The 18,475-nt window shown below is 40.6% G+C and overlaps 1 protein-coding gene and 1 long non-coding RNA gene across 5 annotated transcripts in view; one reads left to right on the forward strand and one right to left on the reverse strand.

The window, feature by feature from the left end:
* LOC129143936 (uncharacterized) overlaps positions 1-18,475 on the reverse strand; it is an 812,938-nt gene that overhangs the window by 344,081 nt on the left and 450,382 nt on the right. The gene's annotated exons all lie outside the window — the stretch shown is intronic.
* PCSK1 (proprotein convertase subtilisin/kexin type 1) overlaps positions 1-18,475 on the forward strand; it is a 42,472-nt gene that overhangs the window by 8,972 nt on the left and 15,025 nt on the right. For 2 of the 3 annotated variants that reach the window (XM_001134900.7, XM_003310651.6), the window contains exons 4-9: positions 817-963; positions 2,321-2,397; positions 8,160-8,248; positions 11,793-11,965; positions 13,297-13,509; positions 15,957-16,057. In XM_001134900.7, coding sequence (XP_001134900.1) covers positions 817-963; positions 2,321-2,397; positions 8,160-8,248; positions 11,793-11,965; positions 13,297-13,509; positions 15,957-16,057 — 800 coding nt within the window. The remainder of the gene's footprint in view (positions 1-816; positions 964-2,320; positions 2,398-8,159; positions 8,249-11,792; positions 11,966-13,296; positions 13,510-15,956; positions 16,058-18,475) is intronic. The other variant, XM_024356553.3, reaches the window with a different exon arrangement.

The raw sequence follows: 18,475 nt of genomic DNA on the forward strand, positions 1-18,475 counted from the left end.
CCAACCTCTTTATGGGGAGGAGGGCACAAAAGCAAGAGGGCAGCTCCTTCGCTGACACTTTTGATTGTGGTTATTTATAGATTTCTTATTGACCCTTTCACCGGGTACCTGGCATTCTTTTACTGTCTCTGTCTCACATGCTTAGAAATGTGCTTATATCTGTGTTCCCTTGCTACCCTGTACTTATCTCCTGTACAGTCCCACACTCTGACTATCAGAAAATGTATTTTAAAAGGAAAACCCTGAATCTCCTCTCACAGACACTTACCCCCTAAATCACTCATACTTAAAAATAGGCAATCACATTGCAATTCCTGAGGCAATCACAGTCTCCTGAGCATTCCAGGTTCTGCTTTTTCCTTTAGAAGAAAAATTCTAAAACATTCATGAACGACTATGCACCAGGCAATATAATGAGAGCTCAATGTGGCAATGGAGAATCAGGATTTGGGGGGAGATGAAAACATCGACTATCAAATAGAGCTTCCATAGATGAAAGGGTTGAGCATGTTATTATAAATGAAAGAAATTTAGGGATAAAATTCTTCAAAGCCATGTAGTTCAAAGAGAAGGAGCACAGGTGATTCATCTTTTCAAGTGATGTCCATTTGGGACAATCGGGAGAAGAGCAGCACTCTGGGGGTTCATTTGGCCTTACTCTCGACTTTGTTTTCTCATTTCACTGAATTGGCTTCTTCTAAAGAGTAGAGTGACCCAAGGAAAAAGAAAGATGGGTCTCCAGGTTGGAACTGAAGTGCCCATTTTGTAGCAAGCAAATGATGATTTTATCAATGCTTCATTGTTTTTCTTTACCAGCAAGATACCAGGATGACGGCAGCCCTGCCCAAGCTGGACCTTCATGTGATACCTGTTTGGCAAAAAGGCATTACGGGCAAAGGAGTTGTTATCACCGTACTGGATGATGGTTTGGAGTGGAATCACACGGACATTTATGCCAACTATGTAAGTGTGTGCCTTCTCATGACTGTGACTTAGGGAGCTGTCTGTGCAGACACACAGTTAGGGCTTTCCTTCTTTTCAAGGGGATGCTGCTCTGGTGTCAGTCCCTGGGATTATGGGCCAAGGTTATGTCCCTTCTCCCACTTCCCACTAGCTTATATGAATTTATTTTGTACCAGTGGGCATTGAAATAATTCAGTGGGATCAAAAATTGTACAAAAGTATATGTGTTGGGAGAAGAAGGGGCAGTGCCTACACCAATTAAGTTACCAAAATCTGATGACTTTGAGTTGCTCAGTGTTTGGGGCATTAAAGTAATCAAATCAAGCCCCTTGCCTGAGATCATTGTCACAGTTTCTCTCCTCACCTCTTTTATGAGTCTATATCCCTGACATTGTAAAATTATATGAATGTGATTCCTTCCATGCAAATCCAAAGTGAATACCACACAATGCACCTATGCCAAGCTGAGAAAGGAAAAGTTCTCTAGAAATGGGAAAATAAATAAATAAAAACAATTTGCTTCATTGTTTATTAAGTTTATAATATAATATGAACACCATCATATATCTTAGGTCTTTAGATCAGGAGGCTGGTGTTTCATCTTTAAGATTATCCCTTGTTTTTCTCTCATCCTTTCCACCTATCAAACATTCCCCAGCTATAACACCAAGCTAAAGAGCCAAGGAAAAAAGAAGGAAAAATAGTAGCACAGAGTAGAAATTAGGAATGATTGAAATATACAGAAAGCATTGAAAAGTAACAGTAAGGGTATGCAGGAGGAGTTTAAGTGTAGCTATTGGGTTGGAAAAGGGAGTGGAACCTGGAAGCTTGTCTTGAATTTCAAGCACCCTCTCTCAAATTAAATTACATGTTTATTTAGTGTGCCTGGGAGGCTGAAGGAGAGCACCATGGACCTGAGTCCCACCCTCAGCCACTTCTTTGCACCTATATTCATAAGAGAGATGAGTGTCAAAGTGTCACTAACTAGCTTTATGGCCTTAGGGAAGTCATTTAACTTCTCTGGGCCTCAGTTTTCTCATCTGAAAACTGAGATGACTGAACTAAGTAAACTAATTCCTTCCAACTCCAATATCCCATGAGTGCCTGTGAACCATAGGCTTGGTAACATTCACTGAGAATTGAATGCTGGCTCACCTGGCTGTGTTCTGTCTGTGTTCTGTCTCTGCCTGGTTTGTGGGTAAAATAAATATTCAGTGACTCGGCCAGAAACTCTAAAATGCAGGCTTTTGAGCTATCAGCCAGGATGGGAAGGCATAGGGTAAGAGGCTTGGGAAGTGATGCTTTTTTTTTTTTTTTTTTAATGCTGCCACAGTGTTATATTTTGTTGTCTCTTTAGGATCCAGAGGCTAGCTATGATTTTAATGATAATGACCATGATCCATTTCCCCGATACGATCCCACAAACGAGAATAAGTGAGTAAATATGCATTTGTGTGAAATAAAGTACTTTACAATGCTTTTATCTTGTTTGAGAAAATTATACCATACATTTCATCCACATTTCAGTGCTCAGGAAATGTTAATGCACAACATCCATACCACAATATTGTGTTGCTTTTAAAACAGAAACCAAAGTTTCTATTTTTATATTCCCTTTGGTTTATAGAACCATATTTTCATTAAACTTCTTACATTATGAAATTCTCCTCTCAAATGTTACTGAACTGTTGTAGCTTTAGAAAGAATGTTTGAGACATAAAGAGTACACACTTTGAGCCATCCCTCCCCTCAATTCCTCTATGAATCTTTTACTCTTAGCAACATGCTTTATGTTAGTCATGAAAAGAAATATATGTAAAGAAATGGATATGAACAATGCCCACAACTTCCGACGGTGGCTACAGTCACCCTCACCAGTTCTCTCAGAAGAGCATGGCCAAACTCCAGACAAGAGAAATGCCTCTGAGGTCTGGCCCCTGAATCCAACACAGTCTCCAGGGCATTGAGCCAGCCGGAAGTCTCCTCCAGAGTTCCTGCTGCTATAAGGCCATAGGAAAGAGAGAGGAGACAGCACCCGACTCCCAGATTAACTCTCTGTCCCTTGAAGCCACATTATGGTGAGAGAGGCCAAGAGCCACAGAGGCCAAGAGCAAGATCTTCTAAAGTGAGAGGTGAAAGAAAGACCCAGAGGCAAGAGACTTTCAACTTCTCTCCTAGCCCCAAAGAAACTTCACCCTCTAGGCATGTGGACCCTCAAAGTGTCCATGCCCATGGGAGAGACCATCTTTGTTCATACCGATGTTCTCACAGACATCAAGGAGACATTCAAACTTTCCTCTTCATTTTCTCTACACAGAAGAGACTTGCACCAAAATGATCAAAGCCAAGGTCAAAATTAGGGCTTGTTGCTACAAGTGAGGATGGAAAAAGCCAAGCATCTAATAGCTCTTGGTATATGTCACATGAAGTGCTTCTTTATTCTCTCTGGATGGCTCTGTCTCTTGGACTGTTACCCAACTTGGGTCAGACAAGTCTGTCTCTGTCTCTCTCTCTCTCTCTCTTTCTCTCTCTCTCTCCCTCTCTTCCTTCCTCCCTCCCTCCCTCCCTCCCTTCCTTATTCTCCCTCAGAACTCCCAAGTGGCTGGTGCAGTAATATTGATCTAAAGTTATTTCTTTCTTTGGATTGTCTTCCCTCCAGACAGCCAACAAACCCCAGGATGGGAGGCTGGGGTACATGGACTTGGCCTCAACTTCTGGGTGTTTATTTCTTCCTTGGGGAGAATGGGAGGCTTGTGGATAGTTCTGGGATATGACTTCTTTCAGTACCATTTATTTCTTTGAGGGTGAGTAAAGGGGTTAACCGCAAATATCCCTTAGAGGTGAAAACATTCCAGTAAAAATACAATAGGAACCACTGGCAAGGGTACCTTTGGAGCAAAGTGGGAGTGTCTCGAGAGCTTACAGCAGACCCTCAGACAAACTTTTTGCTATATGTCTGAAGCAGGATAATGCAGGACCAGTAAGGACATCTACTCTTTTGGGGCACAGCCTTGCAATGTAGTTATGGCTTTGCCAATTCCCAGAGTAGAGGGTGACCTTGGGGAAATCACTTACCTCTCTCTGCCTCTATTCCATTTTCTTCCCCTAAACTGGGTGACAACGTACCTTCTCCCTATGTTTCTTAAATGAACTTCCTGAGGAAATGGGTAATAAGGACTTGGAATAATAAGCCTTCTTAGAGTGGAGTAGAAACAACTTTCATTCCACCCCCTTGGTTAAGACTACGGGAAATCTGTTCCCAGACACTTGAGGAGACTTAGATGGAGGCACTGGCTCCTTCCTAGGCAGTATACGGTCCTTCCAGGCAGATCCTGGGTCTGGCCCCAGGATCCAGTGTGGGTGATAACTTGTACGATGGCTGCGTAGTGGGCGAATTCTTGATGAAATGACATTCTCTGGAGTTTTTCCAGTCAGGAGATGGAACACTCAGACCTTCCTCAAAACAAAGGGGATCTCACAGCACAGCATTTATAATAGTTGTTTTATATATATGAATATAATAATTAAAATAAAATATAATTTCCCTGACTCAGGGAGTTAGCTGCAAAGGCCCCAGGGAAGCAGCCCATATAATGCTATTTGTTTTGTGCCTGAAAGCCCTGAGCTTCCAGATCATAGCCTGCTGTGAATCTTCCACACAGCATTGAGAGAGCATGTCATAGCCCAACAGTTAAGAGCAGACTTGGGAGCCAAATTTAGGTCAAATTTTAGATCTGCCACTTAGTAGTTGGGTGATCTTGAGCAAATTATTTAACTTCTTTGTGTTTAAGTTTTATCATCTTTTGAAAAAGAATCTCTACTTCCTTGAGTTAGAGGTATTAAGTGAGTATATATATATATAGGGAGAGAGAGAGAGGGAGAAAGAGAGAGAGAGAGGTATTAAGTGAGTTTATATATATATATATTAAATAAGTATTATATAACATATATAATACTTCATTGAGTTAGGGGTTTAAGTGAGGTTATATATATATATATATATCTCACTTAATATATATATACATATAAACTCATTTAATACCTCTAACTTAATGAGGTAGATTATTTATCTATATCTATATCTGTATATCTGGCATTTAAACAAATTGATTGTTTAAAAATTATTCCACAAGATAGTTAAATACTACCCTTATTCTGGTTAAAATATTCTTGTCACACTTGTTATTTAAGCCATATATGTATATGTGTGCATATGTATATATATGGCTTAAATAACATGTGTGACAAGGATATTTGGCTTGGACATACACATATATATGGCTTGGACACTGGTACACAAAAAAGTTAAGTAAGTGTTTGCTGTGGTGACGATGATGATGATAATGATCACAGCTTCTCATTTAGTAACTGAGGTAGACCTTCTTTCAGTGAGAAATCAACATGACAAGAATAATATCATCCGATGGGAGCAGCAGAGACAAGTCAATTTTCTGAGCCAATTCAGAATCTGCTATTTGGAAATGACATACTGAGCAACTCTCTCTCAGGATCCTCTTGACTATCAACCAAAAAGGTGGCATCCTTATCATTTATCAGAAGGTATAATAAAAAGTAGATTTGCCTTCTAGCATGTTGTCAGACATAAAGCCCTTAGGTTTGGAAAATGAATGGCTCCATTTTGTCTTGGCCTTTACAGCAATTGGAGAGGTATTATACCCCAATTCCAAGGTTATTATCTCTTCAAACTATCAGTATTGCTGTTGTTCTTTATTACCATGTGAATGAGATTAATAGAAGCTACATTTGAATGCTACTCTGAAAGTCAAAAGAGGAATCACTAAATAATAAAATCTTAACAGTGCAGGTAATGCTTACCATTAAGCTGGCATAAATCTGTATTCATTATTTCAACACCAATTACAGATTGTTTTTCTAGTTAAATAACAAATGTGACAAGGATATTTTAACCAGAATAAGGGTAGTATTTAAACTATCTCATGGAATAATTTTTAAACAAATCATTTTGTTTAAATGCCAGTTACTACCATTGTTCTAAGGTAATAGAAAGTTCTTTTACCGCAGCACCTCACTTAGAAAAGAAAAAGAGCTGCGGCCTATAAAGAATGACATAGGAACACTTTTCTTTCTCTCAACGTTTGGAGGTGGAACCTGAGGATAAGAGGAGGAAAACATGTCAATGCATATTCGTACCATGATCCTCCTGCAGCTCTCACTAGAGAATAGTCGTCCATATACAAGGAGAGATAAATAATAGGTGCTGTCCCACTGCATCATTTTTTAGGACAAAGGCACAAACCTGGGGATGTCTGTCAGCAGATTGATTCTGTTGGCTCAGGCTGAAGACCTGCACTGGATTCTTTTGCTGACCTGAGCTCTGTCTCCCATCCTGTATAGATGGAAATATATAAGAAGGCAGTGGTGACTTCTGGAAGTACATTTCTCAGAGATGACAACTGAATTACTCCTTCTACTAAGGCAAAGAGCGTTAATCCATCCACAAAGCATAAGTTGCCTTCTGTATGTTCAGATGTGTGCACTTTTCTCAGAGAATGGTGTGGTCAGGACAGCTTCAGTTGCAAATGAAAGAATCCTAACTCAAAGATTAAATAACAAAGGGATTTTAAAAATATTCACCCAAGTGATGTTCTAGTTTCTGATGTTTCAAGATCCAAGAGCTCAAACAATATGTTCTCAGGACACCAAGCACTCTGTTTCCATCTCTAGTGCTGCTCACCTCTGCTTGGCTTCACTTTCAAGAGAATCCTGCCTGGCAGAGCAAGACCCATATGACTCACATGGAACTTAAAGCTCATAATTCTCAAGAAAGAGTGGAGTTTCTTCCCTATAATCTACATCAGTCCTTGAAAGTTGTCTGAGAGGAGGGGCCCCATGATTGAAAAAAATCACAAAAAGTCAGGAGGGCTGCTTCCCCAAACAGGAAAATGCTAGCATACATAAAAGAAGCAGGTGTTTGCTGCATCAGGAAAGATCTTGAATTAAAGATAATTATATTGTCCTGACTTAGAATTCCTAGCCAGGATTAACATGAAGGAGCAGGAATCTTATGTTGTGGAAGGAGACCAGGAAATCATCTTTGCTACTTTAGGAAAAGGAGAAGTCGAACAATTCTTCTTGATGGCCAGTCAATTTAGGAATTTTATATTCCATGCTATGCTGAATTAATAGATGGCCAGTATAGTAGAACTGAAATGTAACTGGCCAACATTATTGCTCCGAGCTAACCCTTCCTCTCTTTCACTCTATGTTGGTATATCTGGTAGGCTCCCCCAAGCCACCAACAGCCTTCACACTATTACAGGTTGTTTCCACAATAGAATAAAATCACGAAATAAATGAATTCACATTAATGTGCTTTTGGCTTATTGGCCCTCCTGAGTCAGGATGGTGGTGGGAAAAGACAATTATCATCCTCAGAATTTCAGAATAGATGCTTTAGTGGTGGAATTTGGTGTTTTGAAGATGCATTTTTCTTCCAAATACTCTGAAATCATAAATTACCCTCTTTGCTTGACTGCAAAACCAATCATGTTCAGGCTTCTGGCCCCAGTTGGGATTTCAGGAGCATCTTGGCTTTCCAATTAGCTGGTAATGTCTTGCAAATATCTCAAGCTCCTCTTGGTACCAGATAATCTTCAGACATTTTAGTGTGGCATATATTTAGAGGAGAGGAGGAGGGCTTAATAGGGCACTTGTTCTAGGATATCCTACTTAGGCTGATCAAGGATAATCTAATCCAGGGCAGTCACTAGGGAGAAAAGTGAGGAGCCACTTTGCTACCAAAAAGTACAAAGCAGAAGCCATTTCTCTGAAATTGTTTCTGAATGTCAGAGTTCTTATAATAGTATCAATAGTTAACACTCACTGTGTTCTTACTATCTGCCATCCACTGTTCTAAGTGTTTTACATATAATTTGTCATGTGACCAAGCCTTTGCAGACAAGTAACTTACCCAAGGTCACACCCTTAGTGAATGGCAGAAGCCAGAATTTGAAATCACATACTTTGTCTCTAATACTTGTGCCCTTCATCTGAACATAAGTTTTATGTTATACTAATTTAAAACAAACAAACAAACAAAAACAGTAACAAGGCCGACAAAAAGTTAATATACCTATGCCCCATTAATTCATTCATATGCAAAACAAATGTTTGTTCTTCTGTATGTTTTATAATTCTTATTTTTCAATCCTCAGACACGGGACCAGATGTGCAGGAGAAATTGCCATGCAAGCAAATAATCACAAATGCGGGGTTGGAGTTGCATACAATTCCAAAGTTGGAGGTAAAACAGAGGATTGTCCCTATAGCTTGGCATTTTAATGTGAAGCTTACATCACCCATTGTAAATGGGGGAGGGGAGCTTTTCTTTTTAACAACTGGAGGAACAAATTAGTTCCATGCCAAAGTTGCTACAGGACCTGAATATGATTTGCCAGCGAGTCAATAGATACGGATTCCTAGAAAATGGATAGTTGAATATAGCCTATACATCTTTGCAGGAAAAAAAAATGTGGAAATGTTGAATAGCATTTGAACCAAATCTAATTTTCTCTATGTTCTGATTTAGAATGGTTTGTTATTGAGTGCTTGCTAAGGAAACAGAAGGAGGAGGTAAATTTAGGCAAAGACTTTTCCTGCCTCTCAATTCTGTAGAAGTTCTTCACTTTATAGAGAAGAACAGCTTCAAAATTAAAAAAAAAACATACTTATTATATTAAATAGCCAAATTTTATCTTTTATAGCAAGGATATAGAATTTAATTGTTTTCATCAGTGTCCTTATGGGGAAACACATGGTAAGTTGCATTAGGGCAACTGTGGACATTTTAATAAAGAAACGATTTACAAGAATTAGAGAAAAGCAACAAGGGGCTAAGAAGTGGTAGGCAGATGTTACCACCTTTAGCCTCAAGGAGGAAAGGGAAGAAGTCAGCAGAAAATAGAGAGGGAAAGCTGTGGTCACAGGAGAGAGCCACTGGATAGGCCTTGAGTACAACAACAGAGCCACTTCTAGGCAAAGGGGATTCAGGGGTATAGGCACCTCATTCTCCTCTTGATTCCCACCCTCTTGCTGGTGTCTTCAGTTGGCTGAACCCAATGGGAAGACAGAGCCCATTGATGCAGTCCATGTTCTAATGGAGAAGAGTGGAAAGTGGATCTGCAGGGGCCAAGAGAAAAGAAAAAAACTGTCTCTCCTCTTTATGCTATCCCTACCTCAGGCTTTCATGTTATGTTATAAGCTTCAAGTTTAGTTTGGTTTTCAAAAACCATAATCACAAAAAGAATCAATTGTAGAACATCTCGATTACAATAAAACCCCATTAAACTCTACATGAGTATACCTTGCATTTGGTTATATATTCCTTTTTAGAAACCAAATAAATATACATCGTGACATGTAATGCATCTTTCATGAATATAGGGCACTCTTAGAATTTTAAGTGTCATTCCCGATTCCTTTGATACTAACATCTTCAAAGTGTTCTGTAAATTTTTTAAAAAAATGAAGGGAGAAGCTCAAATTATGTAATCAGCTAGTAAAAGAATTCACTCTTTTAGTCATAATGAACAAAACAGCTATAGTTTGTGAAAGAATCATCTGATCCCTTCATTTTGTAGAGAAAGAATCAGAAGCAAGCTGCTCAAGGTAATGAAAGCAAGTTTGTGGCAGTGTAGAACTGAAACACAAGATTCCAAGCCTACTGATGTTTTCCATTACTCCATCCTTTGATGGTCTGGCCCCAAATGCATTTTTTACCAATAATCTTCATTTATTAGGCACCTATTGTATGTCAGTTAATTACTCTACAAATATAGGCAGTATATCCTGGTGGTTAACAGATTTAGGGGCTAGATTTGTAGGGTTCAAATTCTGGCTCCCCAGTTTCAAGCTATGTGGCCTTGAGCAAGTCACTATCCCTCCCTGGCCTCAATCTCTCCATTTATAAAGTGAGGAGAATTACGGCACCCACCTCAAATGGTGGTTGTAAGGTTTAGATGAGTTTATACATGTAAAGCCTGTGGATTGGTGGCTGCATATAGACTATCATGAATGTACATGAGCTGTTATTATCATCCCTATTTTACAGTTGAAGAAACTGAGGCACAGAGGGTTAACTGGCTTGCCCAAGATTCCACAGCTAGTAAGAGCAGAGCTGGGATTTTTTTTTTTTTTTTTTTTTTTTTTAGACAGAGTCTCACTCTGTCACCCAGGCTGGAGTGCAGTGGCGCGATCTCGGCTCACTGCAAGCTCCGCCTCCCGGGTTCACGCCATTCTCCTGCCTCAGCCTTCTGAGTAGCTAGGACTACAGGCACCCGCCACTACGCCTGGCTAATTTTTTTTTTTTTTTTTTTTTTTTTTTGTATTTTTAGTGGAGACAGGGTTTCACCATGTTAGCCAGGATGGTCTCGATCTCTTGACCTCGTGATCCGCCCGCCTTGGCCTCCCAAAGTGCTGGGATTACAGGCATGAGCCACCGCACCTGGCCGATTTTTTTTCTAAATGCATTTTTTTTTTTTTTTGAGACAGAGTCATGCTCTGTTGCCCAGGCTGGAGTGCAGTGGTTGCAATCTTAGCTCACTGCAACCTCTGCCTCGCGGGTTCAAGCATTTCTTGTGCCTCAGCCTCCTGAGTAGCTGGGATTATAGGTGCGTGCCAGCATGCCCGACTAATTTTTGTATTTTTAGTAAAGATGGGGTTTCTCCATGTTGGCCAGGCTGGTCTTGAACTCCTGGCCTCAAGTGATCCACCCACCTCGGCCTCCCAAAGTGTTGGTATTAAAGGCATGAGCCACTGCGCCTGGCCCTAAATGCATTTTTGAACAATTTCTTTTTTACAAATACAACTTTCACTGATCATATCAATTTCATATCATTTTACCTTTGCTCCATAGTAAATAAGTGTGAAAATCTAAGGCTGTGCACTTTATTGCATTATGAGCCTGAAGCCAGAAATAACCTGGTAGCTGCCTGTAATCTGTCCAGATTGTTTTTGCCTTCCTGGCTCTTGAATTCATAAGTCTGATGATGGGTGACAGCCCATTGGAAAGCACAAAGAGCTGCCGCACCTACATTGTCCTGATGAAAAATGATTCCCCTTGGGGGTGAAATCCATGGCAATGATTTCATCCTTGAGATTATTTAGAAGAATAGGAAGCATGTTCCTTGAAAATGTTTCTTAGCAAACACATGAAAGGATGGCCTCTGGGTTATTTTTAATCAGGGCTTAGAAACAAAAGTGCTTTCCCTATTTGTTAGTTTCCTGTTGTGACTAGATCTTTTGAAGCTACATGTTTCCTGTCCAGAGTCCTTGTGTGGCGTAGACTGGGCCACAGCCATTTGTGGGACAGCCATGAGGAGGTGCATCACCAGAGGGCTGCTTGGAGGGTCTTTCTGAAAGCTGGTCTGTCATTTAGTTGGGGTGGGAGGGAGGGCAAACATTTTGTAATTGACAACAATCACGGCCACTTCCTCTCATCCAAGGATGCTGCTCCACTTCAGACTCAATGCCCAGAGCTTTTGCTGGGAAGAGAGCCTTGAGTGGGACCAAAAAAAAAAAAAAAAAAAAAAAAAAAAAATCACAGCTGCCTACACAGTGCATAGTATTATCTCTAAAGTGTGACAAAAAAGCTTATGGGGGCAGCAACATGTTCCTTCCTTCTGTGGTGTCAGTAGCTGGGTTACAGAAATTGGGGACATCTATCTAGTAGTTACCTGGTTTTTGACTCTTAAAATCCTTTAAAAATACAAATAGTAAGAGTATTGGGCTTTTGTCCATGTACATACTGACATCAACCTTTGTGTGTGTTTGTTTATTTTGTTTCTCAGGCATAAGAATGCTGGATGGCATTGTGACGGATGCTATTGAGGCCAGTTCAATTGGATTCAATCCTGGACACGTGGATATTTACAGTGCAAGCTGGGGCCCCAATGATGATGGGAAAACTGTGGAGGGGCCTGGCCGGCTAGCCCAGAAGGCTTTTGAATATGGTGTCAAACAGGTAAGATGCTTTACACAGACCCACATGAAATGAAACCTGACCATCTGGATATGAGGAGAAGGAAAGAACATTTAGGTTACATGGAATAACACTGTTGTGGATTTCTTAACAAAGTCCTTTACAATTTTAAATGCACTTAGAGGGCCAAATCATTCTTCAGAGGGATGGGAGTTAAGGCTTAAGAAAGTTTTCCCTATTTGTGGCCAGGCGCGATGGCCAAGGGAGGCAGATCAATTGAGGCCAGGAGTGGCCAATATGGAGAAACCCCACCTCTACTAAAAACACAAAAATTAGCCAGGTGTAACTAGGTTGCACTGTTCTGCAACCTAGTTTAGACAGTGAAACTGTGGTCTCAACTTAGACGCCTATAGTCCCAGCTACTTGAGAGGCTGAGGCACAAGAATTGCTTGAACCCAGAAGGCGGAGGTAGCAGTGAGCTGAGATTGCAGCATTGCTCTCCAGCCTGGGTGACAGAGTGAGACCCTGCCTCAAAACTAAACATAAATAAATAAAATGAATTTTCCCTAATTGGGTCTGAGGTTGAATGGAAATTTATTACTTTTAGCATATTTATTTTAAAAGTGCTTCTGGACATTTCCTTCTCCTTACTCATTTTCCTGCTGCTTTTGGGTTTTTACACTAGTAAAAAACTACCCAGACTTCTTCCAAGCGCGGAAATGCTTTTCAAATATAGAAACGTGTTGCCTTCTGCTCTGCACGTGCCTGTTGAATACCTGTGCCTTGGTTGGATTGCTCTGTCACTTGGGTTTACTGTATTCTTGCACAGATTCTAAAGCCTTGTGCTCCACAAGATGAAACAAAAGTAGAAACTCTGGAGAGCACAAATTGAAAAATCACAGAAAGGGCGGCTTTGACGAGTTCCATTCAATTGAAGAGTCCCTTTTAATGCAGCTGCAAGGCAGATCTGAATAATTCCTAATTTTGTCATTCTATCAGTCAGCCAGAAGATTGAAGCAGAAAGAAAGAGAGGAAGTTCAAAGATTTAAGTGCAGTGACATAAACTAAGAGAAGGGTGGAAAAATATGAGCAAGTGCAAAACGCTAGATTATGAATCTGCATAAGAAAGAAAAGCGTGTGCTCAGCCCTACCCCAGGAGGCTCCAGAGACTGGCAGGGCCAGAGTCCAGTGGCTTATAATATACAGCCTTGTGAGATTTCCAGTATCGAAGCCAAAAGATCTGGAATTGAAAATAGATCCCAAATAGCTGTCTCTGAGAATTTCACACATGTAGTCGTTGGGGATTTTATTGGGATATAACAACGACCCCAATAGACGATAACAGATAATATGCATTCTGGCTTTTCCTTTAGGGGAGACAGGGGAAGGGGTCCATCTTCGTCTGGGCTTCGGGAAACGGGGGGCGTCAGGGAGATAATTGTGACTGTGATGGCTACACAGACAGCATCTACACCATCTCCATCAGCAGTGCCTCCCAGCAAGGCCTATCCCCCTGGTACGCTGAGAAGTGCTCCTCCACACTGGCCACCTCTTACAGCAGCGGAGATTACACCGACCAGAGAATCGTATGTTGCTTTTGTCTAATTCTCTCTGCTTAGTTAGGAGAGCGTGGCATGCATGTGAAATGATTCCCCTAACTGACCTTTGGTACGACTGATTCGCTTAAGCTTGATGTCTCAGTTGGGGAAACTCACACTTACTCACTTGAAAGGCTGGCATCCATCAGAAAGTTTTCTCTCCAGGGATAATGACACTTCTGCCAAGATGATCTTCCCCTCTGTCATTTTTAAACCCAGCCTTGAGAAGCCACCAAACCTGTCATTACACACAGCGGAGACTCCAAATGTCTTTTCTGCTTGTCTGATGCCTCCCTGGAAACAGCCTTAAAGGAGATTTCAGGGTTGTAGGGGCTTTATCACCCTTGTACTTGCTGATCCTTTAACAGCAGGGATATAGTCTGCCCTGTAGCAGATGATAAAAATACAGAGTCTACACCAGCTATGTCTCCTAAGAATGGATGACCTGCAGGAAAATAGCAGTTTCAGTGTCCCCTGAGGTGAACTGCTCAGCATCTGGGTAAGCAGCTCGGGGAGGTCGTATGCTCAGAGAGCTCCTGCAGCCCACGCTTGCCTGCGCCTTTGCTTCCATGAGTCAGACGGCCAAGGGCAATTATTGGATTTCCCTTCAAGGGCATGATGATGGAGGGGCATTTAGGGGCTTTGAGAACAAAGGGAGGCACTTTTAATTTAAAAAATGTAAGGCCCCCAATTTAACTCCTGACACAGAAAGGACCAACTAGCTAAAGTATATAGATCCTATCTCAGTGAAATAGCAGGTCATGATCTAATTAGAGGGTGGGTGAACCCTATAATAATGACCTTGGAATGCGTGCAAGATTCCTATTAATGGCATCTCAACAAAATTGTCAACACGAACATCTTCGTCATACAGGATCACTTCTGCAAGCTAGTTTAGACAGTAAAGCTGTGGTCTCAACTTAGAAGTGTGAGCCTGCTTCTCACGCGCATCTCTTCAGCTACTCAAGGAATAGACAGTGGCATTCTACCGAGGGGTTTTTATGGCAGGCACATTTTATAGGGTTTGAAAGGGGCATATCAGACATCTGCCCCACTTGTCTTCAGAGCCCCTGGCTGTTGTCATTTCCCTGGGTGTCCAGAGCTGCCTTTAGAAAATGGCCTGTTGGGCATTTCAGAATCACCATTTCACAGACTGTTCCTTATCTTGGGTACCCTGCACTGAAGCAGAAGAAAGATTTTCTATCTTTATAAAACTCCCTCCTTAAGAAAGCCAGCCTTAGGAGAGACAGCTGGTGGATTCTATTTGAGACAGTCTCAGTAACATAACCTTTTTCTTACGCAAACCTTTTCCTCAGCATAGTCATCTCTGGGGGCTTGCTTGCGTCAACAGGTAAAAAGGGCAACCTTGCTTCCGCAGCCCTCTGAGGAGCAGAGCCATCATAACTTGAGAAATTCAGCAACTCCAAGCAGGAAGCCAATGGAGGTGATAATAGAACAAATTATTTTTTTACACCTCCCTCCCACACATCGAAATCTCGAGCTAGAACTTCGGTGCTGGAGCCTGGGTGGGTGTCTTGTTAGTAATCCCTTGGCCCAACCAGCAGCGCCGTGGTCCTTAAGGCAGACAGGAAGTCTTTTCAGTTTCTTCCCTTCATCTCAGCAATCTCTTCATTACCCTAAAGTTAGCCAGGGTAATTCCTTACTTGCAAGAAAATTATGTAAAACTACTTTCACAGAGAACATCTCGGGTAAGTCTCAGCATATGAGTCAGAAAATATAAATCACATTTTACAGATGGGGAGCCAAATGACTTGCCCGAGGACAAATCTATTAAGTAGCAGTTAGAGAATTTGAACCCAGAACTAAGTCCAGCACACTTTTCATTTTAAAGACCCATCGTTTTCCTCAAAGTGTAAATGTGGACACCAACTCACAGGTATCAAATCTAGTTCAACAGTGAGTGCAAACTACATACTAAGCATTTTTTGTGCAAGTAGTTCAAATGGCTAAGGCCAGGATGTCTTCATATTCTTGGGCTGAAGAGGCAGCCAAATGTCAATCTGAAGGCAAAAGGGAATTTTGTATGAGACAGAATTTCTAAATATGCCAGACCAAACACAATGGACCTGATGATTAATGGGCCAGCATGATTCATAGTGATTTTGAAACTTTGTTTTTTATAGACAGCATTTCGTTTGGGAATCTCAGAAAAGAAAATATTCATAGTGGGAGTACTTCATCCCCAGAAAAGGCATCTTGCTGCCAGAATTATAGAGAAGTTGCATATAGAGGGTGAACTAAAATATCAGCAGATGGCAAACATCCGCCTGTGGTTTAGAGGAGAAAGTAGGCAATCGAATCAGCTGAGTTTCCTGGTCATAGCAGATGCAGCCTTTGGTACAGTTAACCCCCAAGACAGGCCCACACTCCTCACGTGTTCTCCCTGCCTTTCTCTCCTTCCTGACGTCATCCAGACGAGCGCTGACCTGCACAATGACTGCACGGAGACGCACACAGGCACCTCGGCCTCTGCACCTCTGGCTGCTGGCATCTTCGCTCTGGCCCTGGAAGCAAAGTAAGGCCCAGAAAGCTTCTAATCACCTTTACAAAGGCTGATTCTCCTTATTTTTAATAACACTTTTTTTTCCTGAATACATGGTTACAGAAGAAATTTTGGAATACTGCAAATAAAGATAAGCTCTTTCCTGCCACTTCGAGGTCACTAACCATAGTTAACGTCTCAATGTAGATTTAATACACACACATCTTACAAAATTGGGATCTTAATATAGACATTATTTTGTAATCTGTTTTTATAACCCATTCTACAATATATTAAACATACTTTCTCCTGTCTAAATCAATATGCTTTGACCTTTAAAACTCAAGCTATCCCTCAAATCTTCTTCCCACTCAGCTACAACGCCTTTTGTTTATTCTCTTCCAGCAGGATTTTGTTTAAATAGTTTCCAGTGGGCAGTATTAGGAACAAGTTTAAAAAACTCCTTTCTTTGAATATACAAGCCTAGTCCTGGAGCTGATATAACCACATCAGGGGACATGAGATTTAAAGGCAGCAGTTTTATATTTTCACAGTGTTCCATTGTATAAACACAAATTTCCTTAAAGTCATCTAATCATGCTTAAACACCATTGTCAGTAAATATTAGTTGTCATCTCTGATAATTTCCTCAGGATAAACACTCAGAATTGGAATTTCTGGGTCAAAGGGCAAGCACGTTTTAATGATTTTGATATATATTGACAAGATGCTGCCTTGAATGACTATACCATTTTATATTCCCTCCAGGAATATATGTGTGAAAGTGCCAGTTTCCAAAACCCTTGTCAAAACTACTTTTATTATCTTTTAAAATATTTGCTATGTTGATAGGTGAAAACAGTATCTCATTTTAATATGCTTGTATTTAATTACTAATGAAGCTCAATATTTCATACCCTTCAGCTCTTTGTCTTCTGGGGTTGCTTCTTTATGGCCTTAGTTTTGTTTTATGGCCTTGGTTCACAAAAGCTAGATGCTTTATAAGTTTGACATTTACCTTTTAATTTGTTTCTATGTAATTTTTAATGAAATGTAGTTAATACGTATGTAGTTATGTTTGTCAGTCTGTTTCTTTAAGGCTTCTTCGTTTGCTTTTATGCTCAGAAAAATTTTCACAACCCCAAATTAGATAAACATTTATTTATATGTCTTTTATTATGGTTTCTTTACCATATTTAAATTCTAAATCCCTCTGGAATTTATTTTAGTGTATGATGTTAAAAAAAGATTTAACTTTTTTTTTCTCATAATTACCCAATAGTCCAATACTTAACACAGAGGAAAAAAATTGAACTGTCTCACACTGCACATCACAGCTTTTTATGTGTCCTCATTCCTGCTTTCTGATGTGTGGTGACAGTGAATCTTGAAATGTCAAGTCAGGTGCTATGGTTGCATATTAGAAGAAGTGATTAAACTTGTAAATTACTATTATCCTTCCTAATAAGGAGATTATCCTAGAATAAATTACATATTCTCTAGAGAGAGAACAAAGCAGTGTCCTTATGTCATGTTCAGTAGACTCAGTTCGTAATAACAGAAAGGAAAAATATCTTGGCCTTTGCCATGACTGGAAAAGCCGTGAGGTTCCTGAGCCTTTGTCCAGGACAGTCCAGTTTATCTCTAGGATCCCTGGGGCTTCCTATGGAGATGGGGTATATTCCTGGGTATCTCGGCTGTGAGACGGCTACAGTGGCTAAGCAAGGAAGTCTAGCAAGGCTCTTACCAAGAGTCCACCTACTTGGAGGGGCTGGCAAGATGCTTGGTAAGGGAAGAAGTAAATTCAGGTGCTCAATTAGAAATAGATATTGGGCCCTCCAGAAAAGCTATGTTCAGAATCTAAGTTCACTTATAATAGGAAGTAGACGGACAAAAGACAAAAATCTATGAACACAAGCTGAGACTGGCATCAGCAGATCCAAATTAACCGAGAAATAATTGTCCAAGCAGTGAAAATTGCAAGGAACACCTGGCTTCAAGTTCTAGCTCTACCACTAGCTATGTGGCCTTCGGCAAGTTAATTTACTTGTGGGGTTCAGTCTTTCCATCTATAAAATGAAGGGGTCAAACGAGACCTTTTTTTACAAACTTCTTCTCTTCCTAAGATTCTCAGAGTTGAGATTGAAAATGTCAGCCTGTATAGGTAATCCAACATGAATTGTTGGGGTCAGTGATGAGGGGTCTGGACCAGAAGAAAATAGGGTCCTATGGATTATAGGATCCTGTGCAACAGACTTATTATATTTAAGATTTCAAAACACAGACTACTACCCCAGGGAGCTGTTAAAAGAAAGCAATCTTAAAATTTTATGTCTAGAACCTTTCTTCTCTATCCAACACCTGTCAGATGCATGTAAATATAACTAGCCGTTCCTAGCCCATCCTTGTATAGTGATCAATATAGTAGAAATATCCATCTGCTGAACAGAA

This window comes from Pan troglodytes, chromosome 4, assembly GCF_028858775.2.
Source record: "Pan troglodytes isolate AG18354 chromosome 4, NHGRI_mPanTro3-v2.0_pri, whole genome shotgun sequence".
NCBI classification, from domain to species: Eukaryota; Metazoa; Chordata; class Mammalia; order Primates; family Hominidae; genus Pan; species Pan troglodytes.